We start from the raw sequence: 22,464 nt of genomic DNA on the forward strand, positions 1-22,464 counted from the left end.
ATAAAATTATATCGGGGAGACCTGTGCCTATGAGCCATTGTCAAATCAAATTTCAAAACTGAAGCAAAAGACTCTTATTAAATGCTTTCATTGGGTTCACATGAAGCCAATTTATGCAATACTAATCATTGTGAGTTTGGCATTGAATACATTTGTTATATAATTGAAGTTTCCCTACATAAATCTCACACAGTGAAGGAAATTGGCAGAATAGAGACTTCTAATTCATAAAGGGTAGAGTGAGAAATTGTGGTTGTAGAAATGGAGGCATCTAGTTCTATAGGGAAAAAGAGATCAGTCAAGAGTTTGGAGTCATGAGCCAATAAACCCAAAACAATAGAAGATGCCCCAGTTAGAAAATTGAACCAGGATATGATTGATCAAATGCAAGCACCTGGGCCTAAGTCTACAAGATCGAAATAACATCTACCTGATTGGGATCAATTGGAAGATAGATAAAAGGATGTAGAGGATGTTTGGACTAGGGTAAGGGGATATGAATTTTTTTTATTCCATTACTTGAGGAGAAATAGGGAGGTGTTGCTTTGCAACCCCTGGGTTACAAACCTGGGTAAGCTAATTGTCCCTGATGTTTTTGTAAAGTTAAAAGTTTTAGAGATTCTATTGATAAATTATAATTTTGCAAATAGATACATTCAGACTCCAAATGGAGAAGCCTTCATAAGGTTTTCAGTAAACACTATAAATGAAGTGTTCAACCTAGATTCTGGTTTTGATAAACCTTTGTCTTTTTCAAGAATTGGAAGAGGAATATCAAAGAATGGACACTACATACCTTGGGTGGAAACTAGTTATCTATAAAGAAGAAGTGAGAGAACTTACAGACAGGCCACCATTTAACATTGATTTGTTTGGAAATTACCTTTAGGACACCTATATGTCTTTTAGGCAGTTAGGAGGTGTTGAGGTTCCAGACCTGACAAGTATTGGGCCATTAGTTTTAGCTTTACACATTCAAATGTATGAATCCAGACCATTTGATTATGCGTCATATTTTGTGGAGAGATTGCATGAGGGTTTTTTGAACCTCAAGGATAATGATTGCCCTAATTTTAAGTTTTACTCATTATTGATGAATTTAATCTTATTCTATGGACATTTTAGGGGTATGTGGCCCAAGGAATTGAGGCTTAACGTCAGAAACAGACAATGGGAGGAGCAACCAGTTCAATTTTGGACTTTTGATTGGGATTCTTGTTACACAAGATCAAATTATATCAAATTTGAGGAACGGATAGTAAATCCAATTTATTGGATGTATGGATTTCTTTGTGATGGATCAATCTGAGATGATATTAAAATATTTTTAAGACCTAAAGATTTTGATGATAGAAAGATAGAGAATCATAACTGGAGAGATTGGTATGTCCATAAAGACCACATGTTTCAGGATATAGGGGTTTGAAGGAACTCCCTATATGTTGCCAAAATGTGTTCACGAACAAATATCATACTTGGAGATTGTCAGACAATTGAGTGTCTCAAATGATAAACACTTTGGGGATCTGCATAAGAAGGCTTTCTTGCCAGGTACTCTCAGCTTTGGAGATTTCATAATTGTTTCAACAAAATCCTATGATGTAATTGACAAGAAATTAATGGAAGAAATTAATTTATTCAAACATTTTGCAGAAAAGAATTATGATTCAGAAGGATATATCCACTGTTGCAAGAAAAGGCAAAATCTAGGTGATTATTTGCATGTGAGTCTAGAAGCGGAAGATATATTTAGCAACATGGAAGATGCAGAGGCTCAAGAAGTGATTGATAACCTAAACAAATAATTGGAGGAGAAAAGATAGAGGTTAATGGAGGTGGAGTCAGAAGAAGAAATGTCAGAAAATGAACCAGAAGACAATGAAGCCATTTCTAGGTCACAAGCAAAAGATGGGGAAGAAGAGTTCAATGAAGATGATCAAATTGTAACTAAAATGGAAATTTATAAAGATGCAAGATTAGATGGACATGCTGCTTTTGTGGCAGATGATGTATTTGTTAAATCCAAAGAATTTAAGTCTTTTCCTTATAATTTTAAAGGAAAAGGCTGAGGGAGTCTATCCCAAATGTGACACCTGAAAATGAGGCAAAATTATTGAAGATACTAAAAGAGGATATAGAAGCAGAATTGGTGAAAATGACTCGACAGAGAGGGAGACAATTACTGATAGAGGTTGGAGTAATTCATTTTCCAAGATGGGACTTGAGTGCCTCTTTTATTTTTGATAGTTTATTGCACTATGATAATAAGGAATTCAAATTGGATATTCAGGGAGTTAGTAACATTTTTATTGGGTCAAGGTTTGATCTAGATGAGGAAGAACTAATGCTATGGGCACTATATCCACCAAACAAGAGACCAACAATCATTGATGTGGATAGGGCTTTTGGACACATGATGAAATTAAAGGTGGGAGAAATTGATCCTATTGTCTCAGCAGCTATAGGAGTAGATATTTCCAAATTCAACAATGAACAGACAGTTAGACTGGTAAGGGAAAGGAATCAATACAAAGCTATGTATCAGGACACCATCACAAGATGTGGACAGTCTGAAACCATGTTTCTTTCTCTTGAAAATTCAAAATGGAAGAACAAATGTGATGAATTGCAATAGGAAAATCAAAGAATTCTCAAACATATGCAAAGTGTAAGAATTGATACTGCTTCTTTCTTATTGAATAAAAGATTTAAAAAGATGTAGGGTCACTTGGAAGACTTTTGGGTTGTGTTTTAGAAAAATGTGGATAATGTAGTATCACATAACAGGATCAAAAATAGACTGGGGGTAAAGCTACATGAGAAGAATTTGGAGGGAGAAGATGTCAAAGAGATTGAGAAAATTGAAAGGCTACTTGCAAAGCATGATAAATTCGATATAGAATTACAAAAAGAATATGATGAGTGTAAAGATGTAATCCAACATAGTATTCCTATGTTAGTTTACCAGAAAGGTGAAATTAAGGATAAGGATAAATGGATTGCTAAATGCCAGAGTCTCCTTAGTGTTTCCCTTAATGGTGCCCAGACATACATAATAGAGTTAAAGGAAACCACTCCATAGATGGAGAAATTTTTCACATTGGAGATTGTTGTCAAGGACGTGAGTTATGATGTGCATACCTATAAGTCAAAAAAATATTTGGAGAATATTAAGAACTATGGAAAAGTGCTTGGCAATTATCTCTTGTTTTGAATGTTTCAAATTGTTTTCTTTTAAAGTCTTATGTAATATGTTTGTTATGTTGGTAGTCATGTTAGGGTCAGTTAGTTGGTTTTTTTTAGTTAAGATATTAGTTAGTGTAATTCTAAATGAAGGGGTATGCCCTTTCATTTTGAAACTGAATCCTCATCTATATATATAAAGGATCTTTTGATGAAATGAGAGATAGATTCGGAGATGCAATTATATACAATACTCTTGGGGTTTATTTTCTGGAAATGCCAAGCTAGTGAAAAGACATTGTGCTATATGTAATCAATTGATTATCTTATGTTTATTTCAATACAAAGATCAAGTGTTTTTCATCTCTGATGGTATTTATCATTTTGATTGTTTGATTAGTGCCCTATGATAAATCTATTCATTTAGATTGTTTCAATGTGCTATCCTATGCTATTATAGTTTGGGTTAAGTTTAAGTTTGATTATCGGTTTGAAAGATTGGATGTCAAGCTTCATTCTATCTTATTGGTCTTTCAGAGCAAAGATAAATTCAGTAAGACTAACTACAACATTATGTAAGGGGTTAAGGCACTGGTCTACTATTGTTTGAAGATAATTTAATCAGGTTTTTTCAGAGTAATCTCAATTAAGAAATCATACTTATAATAAAGTAACCTTTTATTTAAAGCATTCATTTACAACAAAGCAATTCAAAGTTTTCAGTAATTATTTAATTGAAGTGACAATATCAAGAATCCTTTACCCTCTAATGCACATAAACCTTGGAAACATTCAATTCCAATCAGGCATACTTGACAACAATGGGATTAATACCCATCAAAAGTCTCTTCTCAATCTTCAAAACACCCTTACAAGACAACAACTTAATAGACACCAACCATACTTTGAGGAAGACAAACATGTCAAAGGCTACCCTTACCTTGTAATGAAGCCAATCTCTTTAGTCGGTCTCTTGATATAATTGTTATAGACTTATCCTCCAATTTATAAAAAGATCCAACGGTTCAAATGAAAGTTATGATAATTATTCCAAAATTGCTAAAGGATACAAGAAAGACAATATTAAGATAAACTATACAAGATACACGTTATGAAGAAAACTAGTCAAAATTCTTGATAACATCAAATAAAATAAAGTGTTTGATTAGATTCTACTTTCTTTTAAAGTTCTATAAAATACCCAGATTTGTATTAACCCATAATAAAATACGCAACTAACAAATAAAATGAGATGAATTATTCATATTTCAAGCCTCCAAGTCAAAATGATTCTGCATGATAGAATGAATAACCATTAGGACTCGTTTCACCTTGTGTTTTATGATGATGAATTCAATGTTTAGGGAAAAATTTATGGGTTGGATCACTCGGTAGCATATCATTTTGATTTAAGGCTAGTTGATAAGAGGATGATAGATGGCATACTGGTGCTTGGAATTGGGTAGGATGAATGTTAGTAGGAACATGGGCATCTTTTAACACTTTAGTAAGGATATTTTGATGGATAGATGATAATTTTAAAATATCAAAAATATATCAATCAATCCTTATGGGAGAAGAATATCTATAGCAGGGATTATGAGGCATGTTGTGGCTCTTGGTTGGTATCTTCTGAATCCATTGGCCATCATTGAAACATTATGTGGTCCTGGAAAAGAGATATTATCATTGAAGCTTCATTCACTAGAACATTTCCTTAGTCCAGATGACAAGTATGAAGCTATCAAACAAGTAATGGTTACACTAACCAACCAAGTTGATGTTGACATAAACCTAGCAGCATCACATGAATGGATGTTTTCTCCTCTGCAATTTGTAGTTGGCCTTGGACCTAGAAAAGTTGCTTCCATACAAAGGGCTATTTTGAGGGATGTAAGGGTTTACATTCGTAGAAAATTGTTGACCTCTCTAGAAGCTATGAAGTGACTTGTCTTTATAAATAGCAGCTGTAGAATGGAGAGGTTAAGGAGGTTGAGGATCCATATACTGCCAAAGCAGATACAATTAAACAAAGTGAACAAGAGAATGCAAGGAAAGAAAATGAACTTGCAAAAAACTCTTGATGACAAGAATGAAAGGACCAACCTCTTGTACAGTTGCTACCAAGAATCTATCTACAACAATTGTATCTGCTTCCTCCCAATTTTCATACCCTGAGCCCGCGTATAATGATGGCACGTAATTAATTTTTTTTTTAAATACCACGTGTTCATCAGAATTTCGACATGAAATACGTAATCTGCACTATTGGAAAAAGTCAACCCAATGGTAACACATAAGTAGAAGCATGTGATCAGGATAGAATACACTGATGAAGTCGATCGACAGAACACACACTAGTGGCAATGGAGAAATCTTCTATTGTTGATAGCCGATGATGCTATCGGTAAGACTTATCTTGATGGACACTGGAAAAACTAAAACACATCAGCAAAGGTTATGGTGATAAAGGGTCAAAGCTTATGCTGAGGAGACATGACATATCATGAGGAGCTAAGCTAAGGGTAAAGACATCGGGGAAATTATGCCCATCGCCTGAACACATTTAAACTATCCTAATGCTCGCTGAGACTAGTAGGATAACTCGCACTGATCATCAGGTTGAGAAGTCATTGGATTATATTATCCCGATGAGTCAGAAGAAATCAAGAGGCTGTGAAAATCATTAGACCAACATATGTAGATCAACAAGTAAACTCCATGAAATTTTAACATGTCGAAATTCTGACGAACATGGGGTATTTTTTGAAAAAAAAAAATTAATCCGACAAAGCAAAAGAAATCCCATAGCTCGTTGGAAATGCTCATCGGAAAACCACTCCAAATGTACTAGTGAACCTCATAAAAGTACTTGGTGCATTAGTCAATCCAAAAGGCATCACCAACCATTCATACATTCCTTCATTTGTCTTGAATGTTGTCTTCCACTCATCTCCTTCTCTCATTTTGATCTGATGATATACACTCATAAAGTTTATCTTTGTGTAGTAGTTGGCTCCACTCAAACAATTCATTATGTCATCCATCCTAGGAAAGGGAAATCGATACTTTACTATGATCTTGTTTAGTGCTCTGGAATTAGTACACATCCTCCATTATCCATTCTTCTTAGGTGCTAACACTGCTGGTACTCCATAAGGACTCAAAATTTCTTTGATCACTTTCTTCAACAACTCCTTCACTTGTTTATTTAGCTCCTCATTCTCTGTCGATGTCATTCGGTGTGCTTATTTATTAGGTAAACTAGCTCTGGGAATCATGTCCATGCAATGATTGATACTTCTTATAGGTGGTATTCCATTAGATACATTATCTGAAATGATGTCTGCATACTTTGTCAGTAACTCCTTTATCTCCTTGAGTTCTTCTTCTTCATGCTCTGGATTCTCAATCTTCCTAGGAACTAAGGCAAAACACATATTCTTGTGTCTCATTCCATCTAGGAATGTCCTTCCATCAACCAAACAAATTCTCACATTCATACAGACTTCACTCTTCAAGGGTTCCTCCAAGGGTCATAAAGTTTGTTTCATCCCATTTGCAACAATAGTGTATGTATTCTTCCTCCCATCATGTATTTCTTGTCTATCATGCTGCCAAGGTCTTCCCAACAAGATGTGACAAATATTCATAGACATAATATCACACAAAACTTCATCATGATAATTTCCAATTTTTCAATTTCACCAAACATTGCTCACTTACTAATATCTTATGATCATCCTGGATCCATGCTATCTAATAAGTCTTAGGGTGTTTCAATCTTTCCATATTCATATTATTCACCATCTCCCTTTATACAAGTTTATTTGAACTACCACTCTTAATAATGACTTTACAACACTTACCGAATACCCTACATCTAGTCTTGAACAAATTCCTCCTCTGCAAGGGCTCTTCTTGATCTCTGGTATGACACAAAGCTCTCCTCATCATCAACAATTCCCCATCTTCCAATTTATTAGTCGGTCTGGAATTGTCTTCTTCTGCCAATATCGTTCTTCCAATGTTCTCTGCCTTCTTACATTCAAAAGAATGATGTCCTTCTCCTCTGCACTTAAAATAGGTTCCTCTAAGCACTATCTTATCTTGTCTTTTGTCATCTTTTCCATAACCCTCATTCTGGTAACTATTAGGTTCACTTCTCTGGTATAAATTTCTATCATCCTTTTGGTATGAAATACCATCTTTTCTTACTTCCTTGTCCTTGTTCTGATCTACACAGGTTGCTCTTCCTCTAGAATACCCGAGTCTTCCTCTAGAAAACCTTCCACCTCTACCTCATTGTCTCTTCTCATGTATTTTGGTCAGCTTCTCTTCTGCTTTCAGGGTATATTGGTAAGCTTCCTTAGCACTTTGCAACTTGATCAAACTGAGTTCATCTTGTATAGACATTCACAACCCATTTCAATATCTAGAAACTTGTTCGATCTCATCATCAGTGTGTCTGGATCTAATATTCAACTTATAGAATGCTTTGATATAATCCTTGAAACTAGAATCTTTCTTGCTTCAGGTTTTGCAACTTTTGAAATAGATTCACTTGATAATCAGCTAGCATAAACTTTAACTTTAACTCGGTAACCATGTGCTCTCATGATTCAATCTTCTCTTTACCTTTTCTCTATCTATCTGCCTACAAATATTCCCACCAAAGAGATGCATGACCTTTCAATTTAGTACAAGCATATCTCACCTTTCTATCCTCTCTAGTGCCTTCAAAACCATAATACTTTTACATTTTTGTGATCCAATCCAACAATTCAACTGAATCCAACTTGCCATCATAATCCGGTGGACTAAAATGTGGTTTGGTATTCACCCTTCACAATGCTCTCATTAACCTTTCTTCATCTGGATCATTCCCATGTGGGTTTATTGCTTGTTCTTAAATCACCATCTCTTCTTCTTCATCTTCTCTCACATCTTCGACATGTCAACCTCTTCTCTAGGCCATTTCAACAGCTTCCAAATCGAGTTGCAATTCCTATCAACATTTCCATCATAGCAGGGTCTGCATTCTCATGCACTCCACCATTATTATTTCCTCTCTGTGCCATCTTTACGCAAGTCCTTTGCAGTTGCAGGTTGCATCCTCTATCTGCCACCATACAACAAATACTTCTGGACAATGCAATCTCCATAACGAAACCTTGCTCTGATACCACTTGATGCAGTCACAGTTAGGAGGGACCTCAAGGAGATCAATTTGGGTCGTGCAACAAGAGTAAAACACAATGGAAATAAGAAAATATGATGGAGGTGATGAAGAACTAATTGAATTATTTTAGGAAAGTCATTTACAATTGGTCAGCAACATGTGGGCTACAATATTCAACTCACAAGCCTAATACAAAGCTTCATTACAATGTCAGTCAACTCCGGACCTTTTATCCTCGAGATAGATCTTCTATGTTCTGATAACTAATTTCTACAAGCTCAATTACATTGTTTTATATGATCAAGAGGGATCCGCGTCGGTCCAAGAAGAATTAAATGCCAATGAACAAGACAAATCGTGTAAAACCACTAGGTTGGTCTCCGCTAAAGGGAATCCTCTAAAAAATCCAAAGGATGAGGTGTGGACCAAAAGGAAGGTTGGCCACATGCCAAGGAACGTTGGGGACAACAAATTGATGCTCCAAAAGATATGGAAATTATCTGCAAGATTCACCAAAAGCAAAATAGGTCCAAGTGGTTCCAGTGTCCTAAGCCAGAAAACTATCTCAAATTTTGGAATCGATAACTTGTCAGAAAAAGATCAAAATTCCCTGCGGACTTGGGGTAAGGAAGATGATTATGTGCATAAGCAAAATCCATCTCCGCAAGATCTGGTGAGAAAATGCAAGAAAATGCAGAAAGAAATGTTGAAACTACACAACAGGAAACAAACTGAAAATAAAATATTTTTGGTTGATGCAAGATTGCCAAGAACCAGGGATGCTCCTACACCATGATGCTACCTTGTATCAACAACTTATTGGTAATATGATCCATCTAACTCATACTACGTTTAAATTTTTATATACAATTGGTATGGTTTTGACATTCATGTAACCTCATGCGTTGCACTAGAAATAAACTAAAAGTATCTTTCAATATCTTTAGGGTGGCTACATTTTTAGGATTTATTATAGAGTTAGAATTGATATTGACTTTGTTAGTTTCTCATATTTAAATTAGACTAGCGGAACTAAAAATCATAAGTCCACTTTAGGTTATACTTTTTCCTTAGGTTCTGGTCCAATTAGTTGGTCTAGTAAGAGGAAAAATTCTATTTTTTTATCATTGATAGAAGCAAAGTGCAAGAGAGCTATTAATGCAACTAGTGAGACTATTTGGCTTCAAGGGATTTTCATTGATGTTGGTATCTCTTTCAACCAATCCACATTCATATTTTATAATAATTGGAGCACTATTCAGATATATAGGAACTTGTTTCAACATTAGTGAACCAAGCACATAAAGATTCATGTGCATTACATCCAACAACTCATTCATAGTCAAATCATCAACTCAGTTTATTTCTAGCCTTTAGAGTATGTTGTTGATAATCCAGAAAACCATTTACAAAGATCAAGTTCATTAATCTACGAGCTCCTCTTGGTATGCATTCTACCTGAGCAACATCATCCTAATCAAGGGGCCTTCCAATCCTCCTCTTTTCTACCTACTAGAATTATGCTTAAGGAGGTGTATTTTAGTGTAAAATATTATTTCCTAGATTATAAGATATTTTCTCTCATGGATATCTCAAGTATCAAATATCTCCATGTTTAGGACAATATTTATTAGATGTGTGAATATTCTCACTCTTTGTACATGGAATTGGATACCATTTTTTTTGTTGGCAATTTATATCATGTACACTATATTTGTGTGTCTAAGTTGTTTAATTCTTTCCATATACTTTGAGAGTCTCTGTGTGTGTGTGTGTGTGTGTGTGTGTGCATTTCTTACTTTTCTTAATTTGCAAAGCCTACATTTGTTTGGCTCTCATGGTCCAATGAGTGCTACCGTTTTGCTAGAAGATCTTATTCTAACATATCTTTCTTAGCTTCATCCCCTCTTTGCATTAGATATTTAACTTTTGTATGAACATGCACTTTTTTGATAAATATTCATGCTTGAAACATTTTCTACGCTTGATGAAATAATAGTATCTCATAATGGTGAAAAGCTATTTTCATGGATGGACACCTACTAATGTTATTAATAGATTAACTTCTACAATCCTATAACCATCAAATCCCACTTCAAATGACTTCAGTGTTCACTAATTTAAAATCAGCATTTACAAATCCTCTTATCAATATAAGGGGCAATAAAATATATTTTATAGAAACTCAAATCAATATAGGATAATCTTCTTATCAATATACTAATACTTCCAAATCTTTCTTATCACAATTACATAAAAAATATATTAAATACAAGTAAGCGTCATAAAATTGAGGTTAATGTTGATCCTTTAAGCACTTCTTTATGCGATTTGTCATCATTCATAACTATAGAAGAAGATTGGTTGTATTTTGTAGTTAGCATACCTTGATAGAATCTTTTAATCATTACAATGATTTCTTTATAATGAATAGTCAAAATTAGAAAGTATATTCGTTAAAGAAAAATGAAATTATGTCACTACATTTGAAAATGATTGTTGACGATTTCTCATGTTTACAATTTTTTGTTTTATATATTTTCTACCAAACTTACAACTTTTGCATTTCAAAGAAACATATATAATACAACTTTATATAGATTTATATTTTTATATAATTAAAAATTAAATTTAATACTATTTTTAATATACAATAAAAAAAACATACCATTAAAAAAATGTTGATATCACCACAACAATTTAGCATCAAATTAATCTCAAAACAACTTGAAGGTGATCCTTATTAATTTAAGTAGCTTTAATACATTTCTCAACAGAGAACATTATTGAAACATCGCCAAACAAAGAATGACGAATCTAAATATTGTAGAATGGCTTTAAGAAGTTAAAACACAAGACCTAAACAAAACAGAACATTGTACGTAAAAGAACTAAGATACAAGAGAGAGCTTGGGGGATATTTCCCTTTTCCTCGGTCTCTATTGAAACTCCATGCAACTAAGGTGGTGGACTTTAAACCTGCAATCGAGGTGATGTTATCGCTTGCTGGCTAACATCTGGGGAGGTCATGAGGAGGAGGTTCTAAGCTTGCCAAATAGCCAGGCCCATTCTTCACCACAAAGACCATATTCAGTCCCCATGTTACATGATCATCAAAATGACAATGCATGAACCAAACACCTGCACAAATTGTAATTATTCATTACTTTACACATATTATTCTGTCTAATTTCAAGGTATATGCCATTTAATAATGGTAGAATAGAAAATCGTATGCTTTTTTTATACCTGGATTGTCAGCTTTAAATCTGATAGCAGTCCATCCACTGACAGGAACTCCCACAGTATTTCGCTGTGGCGGATCGACCAGATTGAATGTGAGTGGATCTGTTTCGGCATTATAGTTACCAAAACCCTCTCCCACTATATAAAAGTCATAACCATGAAGATGCATTGGATGGTCATCAGGTTGGAAGATATTCGTTCCTTGGAACACCACCTCAACTGTACTATTATAATCTAGCACATAAACTTTTGTACCAGTAATGGGCGCCCAAAGACTTTTGGGTATATCATCGCCTGTATAGTTAAACACAACTGGGGGATTTGAAGGAAAGTCAGTGGTAAAGACGCCATTAACACCAAAATAATAAGCTTGAAGGATAGCGATATCTGGCAGGACAAAAGATACATTGTTCAGACTAGCAGTTAATCTGGTGTTATTAGGGCCTTGACAGTTCGTGGTTAGGTTAGTTCGACAGGGAAACAAGCCGAGCCCTACACTTATGAAGAGTTTCTCATCAATGGTTTTGGGAACGTTCACTGGGTGCTCTGGCGAAGCTAGGCTTCGTAATGCTCTGTTGAATTCAGTCACAGTGGCAGTGTCATTGTATTCTGGAAGCTGCGGAAAGGATGGGGTGGCAGATGAGGGAGAGCCCACATAGCTAAGAACGCCAGTTGTTGTGGTGTTATCAAAGAATCCAATAGCTTGAGTTGTGTATGCTTTGGCAGCAATGTAGTATTTGGCTAATGGTTGATCGGCTGCGAGAAGAACATCAGCAGTCTGGCCAGGGGATATAAGCATTATGTCTGTTGTGTATGGCTTCGTGTAGCAGGCATCCACAGCTACCACTGTGAGATTGTGTGAGGCAATCTTGAAAAAGAGGTGATTATTTACTGCAGCATTGACAATACGCAGAAGGTAGGTTCTTCCTTGTTCCACAGAGATTTTAGATGTTCCTGCGTAGAAGTGGTAAGATTATCAATCGTGAGATGGGTTGCTAATTGTAGTAAAGCTCTTGTGTGACTACCTATAAAGACTTTATACCTGATTTTGAACAAGGACAGAGATCTCCTGGCTGACCATCGATGGTGAAACCATTAGATATATTAGGTGCTGCTCCTGTTAGAATTGATTGCATTTCGACTGCTTCAGGATCACTGTTCCACCATTGCCCTGTTTAATGAAACTAGTTATGGATAGAAAATATTTAGAAAATCCATTAAAATATATAAACATAGATAGGGGAGTGAGGTCAGAAATTGTGTGGCCTAATTTTGTAAATGTTGCATTGAATATTGTAATTTTTGAATAAGCTTATAATAGATAATTATGGTATTTTATTTTAAAACTTTTTATTTTCCTTATTAATCAATTTTATTTATTTTTTAACATAAGATTCATAGATTATCATCTTTCATATATAGATTGATGCTGATCAATATTCAATTATTTTCTGATTACATATGAATTATTATTATGTAATAAGATTGAATATTACAATCATAAATATTATAACAATAATTGAATTAAGAGACATTAGATTTCTACAATTCATTAAAATTGCTACTTACTTTCTGAATTCAACTAGAGACTTTTGTTACATAGACTTTTCTTTGCATCAAAAGTCTACACAACAGAAACCAGAAACTAAGCAGCAACAATTCACCTTACACAAATACTTTTACATTCTCTCTTTTATCTTATTTGATCTCCAGTGTATCCATTAAGAGAAATACATTTTTCTAAACTACCTAGATCGGAAATTGAAATGATGTATACGGTCTTAGTGAGGATTACCTAGCACAATAGGAATTTCGGCGTGGGGTTTAGGAAAGGGATAAGATCTGCCTTTCTGAGGATATATGACCAGTGCTCCATGAACTGTTGCACGGAGCCACGAGACATGGGCATGCCACCACAAGGTTCCTTCCTTTGCAACAATGGTGAATCTGTATGTATAATTGCCTCCTTGTTGAATGGGGCATTGAGTAATATAACCAGGTCCATCAGCCCATCCCGAACGAATCTGTCTCACTCCATGCCTGGAAAACAAATATTTACGAGTCTTGTTTCGTAAATGCAAATCATAGCCTACAACAGGGATATTCTCCATGCAAAACATTGAGAGGCTGTATATATCTATTTACCAGTGGATTGTGGCATTATGCGGGGCTGTGTTATAAGTTTTGACGATAAGAGTGTCGCCCATGTGTACATACAGAGTTGGACCAGGAAACTGTCCGTTCACTGTGATTATGTTACGTCTCTGGCATTGCCTAGTAATGGGTGTCTCTTTAATCTGGCCAAATCCAAAGCAGAAAACAAAAGAAAGGATTCCTGAGTATTTAACACAAAATCATTTCAATAATTGTAGTAAAATTTGTAATTGAAAATCAAAATTCAAGTCTAGAACTGTATATTTTCCTTTTATGCTTTCAATTTTTTTGATGATACATCATATAATGTAATGTGATCCGAAATATTAAATATAAAAATATTTAATGCTAGAATTCAGAAAAAGCAGACTAGAGCATTATGAACTGATTGAAAAATAACATATAACGAAAGTCAAGTGATGAGCTTCTGCTATTGCTTGAGAATATAATAATATGGCTGATGTAAGGAACACTAGCCATTTGATGGAGGAAAAATCAACACTAAATTCTAATGCAGCTGCTGCAAAAATAATTGTTCTTATACTACTTGTTGTGCAAGCAGAAGTAAAAATCAAAGATAATTAAAAATTGTAGAATAAGTTAGATGCAAAGAAATATTGAAGAAATGAAATGAAAAACAAAATAACACGCTAGACACAAATTTAAATGGTAAAACCTTGACAAAATGTCAAGGAAACATCCCTGGGGCAAGGTCTCCCTATTCTTTTACACTCTGAATTTGCAAATTACAACAACAATTACATATTTTTGCCTTCAAACTAGAAAATTCTGATTTCTTGTTTCCATGTTTCTAATTGTTATCATTATCTAACAGCCAAACCCAAAGCAAAAAACAAAAGAAAGGATTCATGAATATTTAACACAAATCACTTGAATAAAAATAGTAAAATTCTCAGTCAAAAATGAAAATTCAAGACAACAATTATACATTCTCCTTTCTCATACTTTCCTTTTTTAATAATAGATTATAGAATTTAATCTGAAACATTGAACATAAAAATATCTATACAATCGAATTCAAAAAAAAAAAACTAGAATATCATTAACTGATTGAAAAATAACATACAACGAAAGTCAAGCGATGAACTTCTGCTATTGCTTGAGAACCGCATAATATGGCTGATATAAGGAACACCAGCCGAGAGCATGGTGAGCTTAACAACATATCGCCAAAAGAGAATATGGGGAAGCCACAAAATGGAGTTATACCAAGCAAATTATTAATTTTAAAATGGAGTTATACGAAGCGGAGAAAACTTATTCGTTGCTTATGCATTTAAAGTCCATTACTGGTATATATAGCTTTAAAACGGAGTTATACCAAGCAAATTAAAGACGTAATGTTATGACGCTGGGAGAAACAATGCCAAAAAGTTGGTAAAAAGCGTGTTTCAGTTTTCGAATTCGGCACGAATTGCGGACAAGTTACTTAATAGAATTCTAAGGAAGGCTGAATGTGGAGTTGTAACCTAGTCCTTATTTCAGTATTTGATTCATAGTGGCGAATCAAGAACATTGACAGTCATGGACATTTAATACAAGAATATTCTGAAGATATTAATGGCAGGTGTGCGACGCGTTCGAATTTGGCACGAATTGTGGACAAGTTAAAATAGAATTCTAAGGAAGGCTGAATGTGGACGCTGTATGAAAGGTCTGTTTTGGAGCCAGAATAGCTTTAGCCATCATGAACATTGACAGGCATAGACATTTAATACAAGAATATTTTGAATATATTAATGGTGGATTACAATTGTATGGTGCACAATTTTTTTCATAGCCACCCTGGTCCATCACTTTAGATAGTCAAATACGAAAAGTTATATTGATAGTGATTATATGACCTTTTTGAATCCTAACAAGTATCTTGGTAGAAAACATTGGGCTAAATGAAATTCTAACTTTTTATAACTTAATTCATATGGTCTCTAGATCTATTGAACATGTGAGATATTGTCGTAGAATATTCACGAAATATTATATTGAGATATTGGTCAAATATAGAATCTTTTGTTTTAAAATTATTAATTTTACAATGTAAGTTTTCGGGTTACAGTGTGTTTACTTGTATTCTAATTCTATGGACTATGGAAAATTAATTCCTATTATCATTAATCTTTATTTTGATAGATTATGTCTTTTATTTAATGCTATTATATTTATTAGAGATTATATAAAAGTAAATTTTGTAGGATAGATAATTTTTATTTTTATTTTTTTTTTTCACCAACACAAAAAATTTCTTATGTTGACTAGAATAGAGAATATTAATGAAATTTAACAATATATGTATACCCTACAATTTAAACTTACTAGGATGGGTTGGAACATCTTTGTAGCTTGTAACATACATAAAGCAATATGAGATGTTCCATTGCATGTGGGTTCATTATGCTTTTCAACAACTTTATTTATTTACCTTATCTTGTTGATTTTGTCAAACATCATATGGTTTTGTGTAGTGGGCATCCATAGAAATCATAGTGACCAATTTGGAATCCTACAAGTTAAATGAATGAGATACATAATATACTGCAATTTAGAAGATTATTTTTTTAAAAAAATTTATAAAATTTTTTAGAGTCAATTAGTTAGCAATTCTAACTTTTCATAACTTATATGAATTAAAAACAAGTAATTGGTAGATGATGAGCATGAGGAGAAGAAATAGCATTGTGGGGGCTGAAGGAGCTTCAAGGGATGAGGCAAAATCTGATAGGGAGGATGATGCAGCTAGGAGAGGAAGCCACCGAAGGCCCTTGGTAGCTAGTTTTGCTACTATAGGAGGATTTGGGGTGGTACTTGTGCCTTTCTTCCAATTGGAGTTGTTGTGTGACTCATTAGTGGTGCATTTTCCCTGTTCTTTGTTGTGGTTTTGTGGTCTACCCTTCTTGGGCTTCTTCCCTCTATTAGGAGCCTTGTTGTGGTTCATTGGTGATGGTTTCCCTTAAATTTTGTTGATTGGGCTTGTTTTTCTACTACATGGGTCTTGATTCTAGAATCCCCCTCTTGCAACGTATTTGGGGTTTCTATTGATTGGTGGCTCTCCATGTTTCTTTGGTCAACTTTATTTGGGGTTTCCCTACCTCTCTTGATTTTTGTTTCTTTTGGGCTTGAGGTTGTTTAGTCTTTCCTAATTCTCAAAGGGGTTTGGTTGCCTACATTTTTGGGCATCGATGGGGTATTTGGTCTCAGCTCTTCTACATGGCTATTGGGATGTTTCCCCTTCTGTGAATCTTGGTTGTGGGGGTGAGTGTCATGCTTCTTGGTGTACTTGGTTTGTGTGATGGGTTGGGGTTTTCTAGCATTCCCCTAGCCTTTTTTGTGGCTAGAGGTTTAAGAGTTCCCCTACTTATAGTTATTTGGGGATCTTATGGTTCATCCTACATTGTAGGATCTATTATCCTTTATGTTGAGTAGATGGGTTGGAGTCTCCTTGGCAAAGATTGTGGGTTTCTTGGTCAACTCACACATGTGCTAGACTGCACCCTATTAGGGTTTTATTCTTTGAGGTCTCAAAAGCTAGGCATTTGACCCTAATGTTTTTTATTGATAATGGGTGTTTTGGGGCTTTGTTCTTGTAGATTTATGTGGAAGATAGTGTTCCTACTAGTGTTTGTTCTTCATTGTCTGGTGTGGGTTGGCTCTAGGTGTGTGCTGAGGTCTAGTTACCTTGCAAGAGATTAACTAGAGAGGGATTTGCCTATTTTGTGCTTGCTTCAGTGGTGCACTTTTATTTCCTATAGTGGATGTTGCTTCTTTTTGTGGGTTTTTGCTTTTACCCCATTCTTCCTTTGTCATCTAGTGAGCTCTTTTGTTGTGACTCCCTCGGGACTGTCTATTTGGAGTTTTGATTAGGATCTTCTTTGTCCTAGACTATAGGAGAGGGGATTTTATCCTATGTTATTTCTTACTAGGCCTTTAGTCCCCAAAGACACTGTTGATAGTGGACCTATAGAGGTGGTCCAGGTTGTTTTGTTAGTAGGGTTATCCACCAGTAAATGGTTTAGGAATGGCTTTCAAAGCTCAGTGTGTTTACATGTACTAGCCCACTCTACAATGAGTTAATAGATTGGTCCTTTACAAATTTGGAGCGGTTTTTCGATGACCGTTCATCAGAAATGAGACAACTAAATGTCAGAATTCAAACGTATTCAAGTAGAAAATCCTCATCGTTATTTTTTCATCGGTGATTCCAATGATGGGATTCACACTGAAATATCCATTGCCACTAGGCGACATGTCTGTTTGATGAGGAGACGTTGAAATTCTGACCTCGTTGCAACCTTTATTGCCGTAACCTTTTTTGATGGCCCTTTATCACCGTAACCTTTGCTGATGCATTTTACTTTTACCAATGTCCATCAGGATAAGTCTTACTGATAGCCTTAGTGGCTATCAGCAAGACATGATTTCTCCATTGCCACTAGTGTGTGTTCTTCCGATGGACCATCTTCAAAGAGATGTCAAAATTTCTACAATTACGATGACCAATGAGGCTACATCCTATGATATTTTTTTCATCACAGGTATGGAAACATCATCAGTTGTCTTGTGTTGTTCGTTGGAATTCCGATCTTCCCCAACATTGTTTATCATTGCAACCTTTGCCGATGCATTTTACTTTTAGCCAGTGTCCATCAGGATAAGTCTTACCAATAGCCTCATTGGCTATCGACAAGAAAATATTTCTCTATTGCTGCTAGTGTGTATTCTACCAATGGACTTAAATGGTGTATGCTATCCCGATCACATGGTTCTACTTGTTGCTTTTACCATCGGGTTGACTTTTGCCGATTGCAAAGATTAATATTAGAAGCATTAATATCAGTGAGCTTACAAAGGATTAAGTGCAGTAGGTACTTCATTATCAGGAATATAAAGATGAAATAGCTACAAGAATGCATGAGAAGACTTATCATAAGGAATCATAATAGTAAATGCCAAAAATGTCTTGCAGCCAGTACATAAAGTATTCATAAATAGTCATACAGATAGTCATATTGTCATTTAAAAATACTATCAAAGGAGGATATTATAAAGATAGAAACCTAGAACTTAGTATGTAGTCATGGATAACAGTGTAGGGTTAGGTATAGTCCTAGAACTTGTTTAAAGTACAACATGTGATAGTGCACATGCCTAAGGAAAATTCTACAAAATATTGAGCACCAAGACTATCAAGAACAATATTTCAATCTTAGGCATACACAACTCAAGGAGATAATGATTAACAAAGAAAGCACTTACAAAGATATATCTAGTCATAAAAGATAATCATCTGAGTTGGAGACATGAGAATATTGTAGAACACAAAGTAGATAGTGCCATCATAAGGCATACACTCCATTTCAAGGATCCAAACTTAAGGGCAATACAAGGAGATTCCATGAATGCCAATTGTAGTCCATAAAAGCCTTGTCACAAAGAAAATCAATGACAAAGTACAGTGATAGAGACATAAGAAGATCAAGTCTATCAAAGAAAAAAAAGAACTCAAATGTATTCAAAGATGTAATAGTCATAAGGCATGCACAAAGGCTTAGTACAATGGTGATACAGTGTTGTAAACCAGTAATGAGGAGTGAAGAATAAGGATTTTGATAGAAATTAGGTTCTAAATACATAGGCACATGACCAATAAGTTTGAGATTAGACAATGAAACATGGAGATATGATCACCTTCTATGAGAAATGAAAGTGTAGTCATGATAGTATTTTTTATTAGATTGGACTACCATAAACATGCACATGGAAATGACTAAAGGGTGGGAGTTCTAGTTAAGTTAACTTTAAGTTGGAATGCAAGTTCTTAGTATCATTCATCAGTTCAGTCATTACTTTTTTGAGAAAATGTGGATTTCTAAGTTCATCATCAGTTTGAGACCTGAAAAGGTGGTGTTTTGAGGATAATTTCATCAGTTCTACATCAATTAGAATCCCCTCATAGGTCATACATGAGACAAGATGGATTTTAGATAATTTAACAGCTAATTTACCAATTCAGGTACGCATACAGATATGGAATCATGTACGGATTCATGGAATTGGCAAAAAAAAATCCTTGGGTATGGGTACGAGTAAGTCCGTACACACATGCATATATAACATAAAATCTACTCCAATGATATAAAAGGAGCTGAGAGCATTTGATTTAATCTTGAATTTATTTAGTTTGTGATAGACTGAAATGAAATCAAAGTAAACACTCATACAATGAATTACATAGATGCAAAAATTGATTTGATTAATGATGCTCAATTAGGTCTTGAAACCCACAAAAAAATATTGACAATACCAAAGCTAGTCATCAAGATAGTAGGACAGCAAAATCTAGTGATAAATAATACCAGTATAACTATTGGAAGATCTCAAAGCTGATTACTAATCAATATGATAACCAGTTGACCAATAAGAAATCACTAATAACAGTTTCACATGCTTATGACATAATGACGAAACCAACAAAAATAGAAATAAGGATCAGATTGCACCAATGATGACAGGCTGTGTATTTATGAAAATTGCAATTTGAATAGTAGTTTGGGTCAGATCACACCCCTTGCAAAAGGTTGTAGTGTATATGAGATAGCAATTTAAATTGTACACTTTGCAGCCAGCACTACTTTATTAATTTGCCCGAAAATTAGGTGGAACAGATGATGAATAATCACTAAGGACCCAACCACCTAAGAAGGACCTTAGAGGAATCCAAGGGGAATCAGGTACAGACCAGGACCCGAGCATAATCAAAAGTAGGATCTAGGGATTTTAGTGAAGAATTGGTAATGTAGTTTAATAGTTAGTTTCCATCAGTTCCACCTCCTTTTATGCATGCTCTTTCTTCAAATTCGACTGAAAATAAACTCAAAATGAACAATGAATGAACAAAATGAGTCAGTGTGTCTATTCTAAAATAAAATGAACAAATGTTAAGCATTGAAAAAAGAAAGTATGTCTATTCTAGAACAAAATAAACTCACAAAACCAATTAGGCATGCATTCACTTTTAATGGGGAATTGTCTCGTAGAAGCATGTTCACAACCTGCAACATTGAATATGTAACTTGCAAACAAGATGCTTAGCATCAATAAGATTAACAGTAAAGCATAATAAATATTGAAAAGTGCATTACCTTATTGAGCTTCTCTTTGTTTCAAGAATAGTTTAATATTCTCTACTTAAGAGGGCCAACCACGTGAAGGTGGAAGCTCATTTGGCGACTCCCCCCCCTAATATTACTCTAAATTCCCCATTAACATCTAACATTCTTTCATCCATTAATGAAACATAACATGCATTCATTATCACGTAACATTCATTAACACATAACATTCATTAACACATGACATTCATTAACACATAACATTCATCAACATTCATTAACATTCATTAACAAGTAAAATTCATCAACATTCATTAACACATCATTCATTAACATTCATTAACATATAATTAAATTCATTAACACATAAAATCTAGTTGTTAACCTATAATAAGATTACAATCATTTTTCTTTTTCTTTTTGAAGCTTGGATGTAAAGACTAAGTGGACCATCATTGTCCTCATCATTTGTCCCCTTCAGTTCTTTTGCCCTTTGCTCATGATCTAGTTAATGTATTCCTAGTCCCGTACTCATGATGAGGACGCATATGCAAAGGGGGGTTCACTGCAATAACAAAGAAATGGGTTAAATTTATGAGTTTTATTATTATTGTTACAAGTATTCCAGTAATTAAAAGAAAATTACAGAGGTTCTCTTTACCTTATGGGGCCACATCATCTTCTTGATCATTTTGAACACCCTCTAAATCCTCTGGAGTTCAAACACAAAAGGTTACATTAATCAATACACAAATTGCAATTAAATTCGTTTAAAGGAATAACAGTGGTCCTTTTTACCTGGTGGGGCCCCATCACGTTCATGATGTTGTCTACCTAGATCATGCTCAACTTGCTCACCACAGTCTACATGCTCTAAAATAAAAACAAAAGAGGTTACATTAATTACTGCACCAATTTCAATTAAAGATGTTTAATTGTAATAATCATTACATAAAAAAAAAATTGTTTATCACGTGAATGCCTCCAGTACTGGGATGCACGCCATGACCTTCATTATGTGCTTGTGTTCCACCCTGTGCAGGATGCATTCCAATGTCATGTGCATTATTATGATTTCTTGATTATTTAAAACAAATATAGTCACATTATGTTGGAAATTAACATCAAATAGATTATTTCTCAAGTATTTAATTTTAAATAATTTTCATTTATCTTATTTACATGATTGATGGATGCACCAGATTCTTCTGTTTGCCCACTCAATCCTTTTAGATGTTCAACCACAACTCTATAGCCCTCCTGGAAGGCAATTTTCATGTCATCTTCTGTGGGCACTCTATTGAATTTAGAGCCCTACATTTTTTGCTTAATATCATGAATTTTGTTTGAATTATTTAATGGTTAAAAAAATTGTTCGCAATTTATTATTTCGATATGATATTTCATTTATTGATACTTACAATTCATGCAGCAACTTTCATATAATCACCAGAGCCGAGTTTGTGTTGCCCATGTTGTTCTATTCTTGCCTTAGTTGCCTTTGATGTGTCGAGCAGTCTATTAAAAGTTTGAAATATGTTAGATTATATAAATATAAAGAGTAATTACTAC

The 22,464-nt window shown here is 34.5% G+C and overlaps 1 protein-coding gene across 1 annotated transcript; it reads right to left on the reverse strand.

Annotated features, from left to right (window-relative positions):
• Positions 1-11,273: 11,273 nt before the first annotated feature.
• On the reverse strand, positions 11,274-22,170 carry LOC131061721 (laccase-12-like). Its single transcript, XM_059212992.1, has 7 exons — positions 22,075-22,170; positions 21,867-21,926; positions 13,757-13,908; positions 13,407-13,651; positions 12,654-12,782; positions 11,615-12,565; positions 11,274-11,506 (listed from the first exon to the last, which is right to left on the reverse strand). Exons 1-7 carry the CDS (start codon positions 22,168-22,170, stop codon positions 11,376-11,378), a joined length of 1,764 nt encoding a protein of 587 aa, XP_059068975.1. The 3' UTR covers positions 11,274-11,375.
• Positions 22,171-22,464: the final 294 nt, after the last annotated feature.

Source organism: Cryptomeria japonica, chromosome 10, assembly GCF_030272615.1.
Source record: "Cryptomeria japonica chromosome 10, Sugi_1.0, whole genome shotgun sequence".
In the NCBI taxonomy this organism is placed as follows: domain Eukaryota; kingdom Viridiplantae; phylum Streptophyta; class Pinopsida; order Cupressales; family Cupressaceae; genus Cryptomeria; species Cryptomeria japonica.

What these genes read in the sequence shown, in the direction of transcription:
- LOC131061721 (XM_059212992.1), bottom strand. Translation starts at nt 22,170, where the DNA reads ATGAAAATTGCCTTCCAGGAGGGCTATAGAGTTGTGGTTGAACATCTA. An exon ending in CTGGTGCATCCATCAATCAT is followed by an intron (nt 21,927 to 22,074) that starts GTAAATAAGATA and finishes CATCCTGCACAG; the next exon opens with GGTGGAACACAAGCACATAA. An exon ending in CCAGTACTGGAGGCATTCAC is followed by an intron (nt 13,909 to 21,866) that starts GTGATAAACAAT and finishes GGATTTGGCCAG; the next exon opens with ATTAAAGAGACACCCATTAC.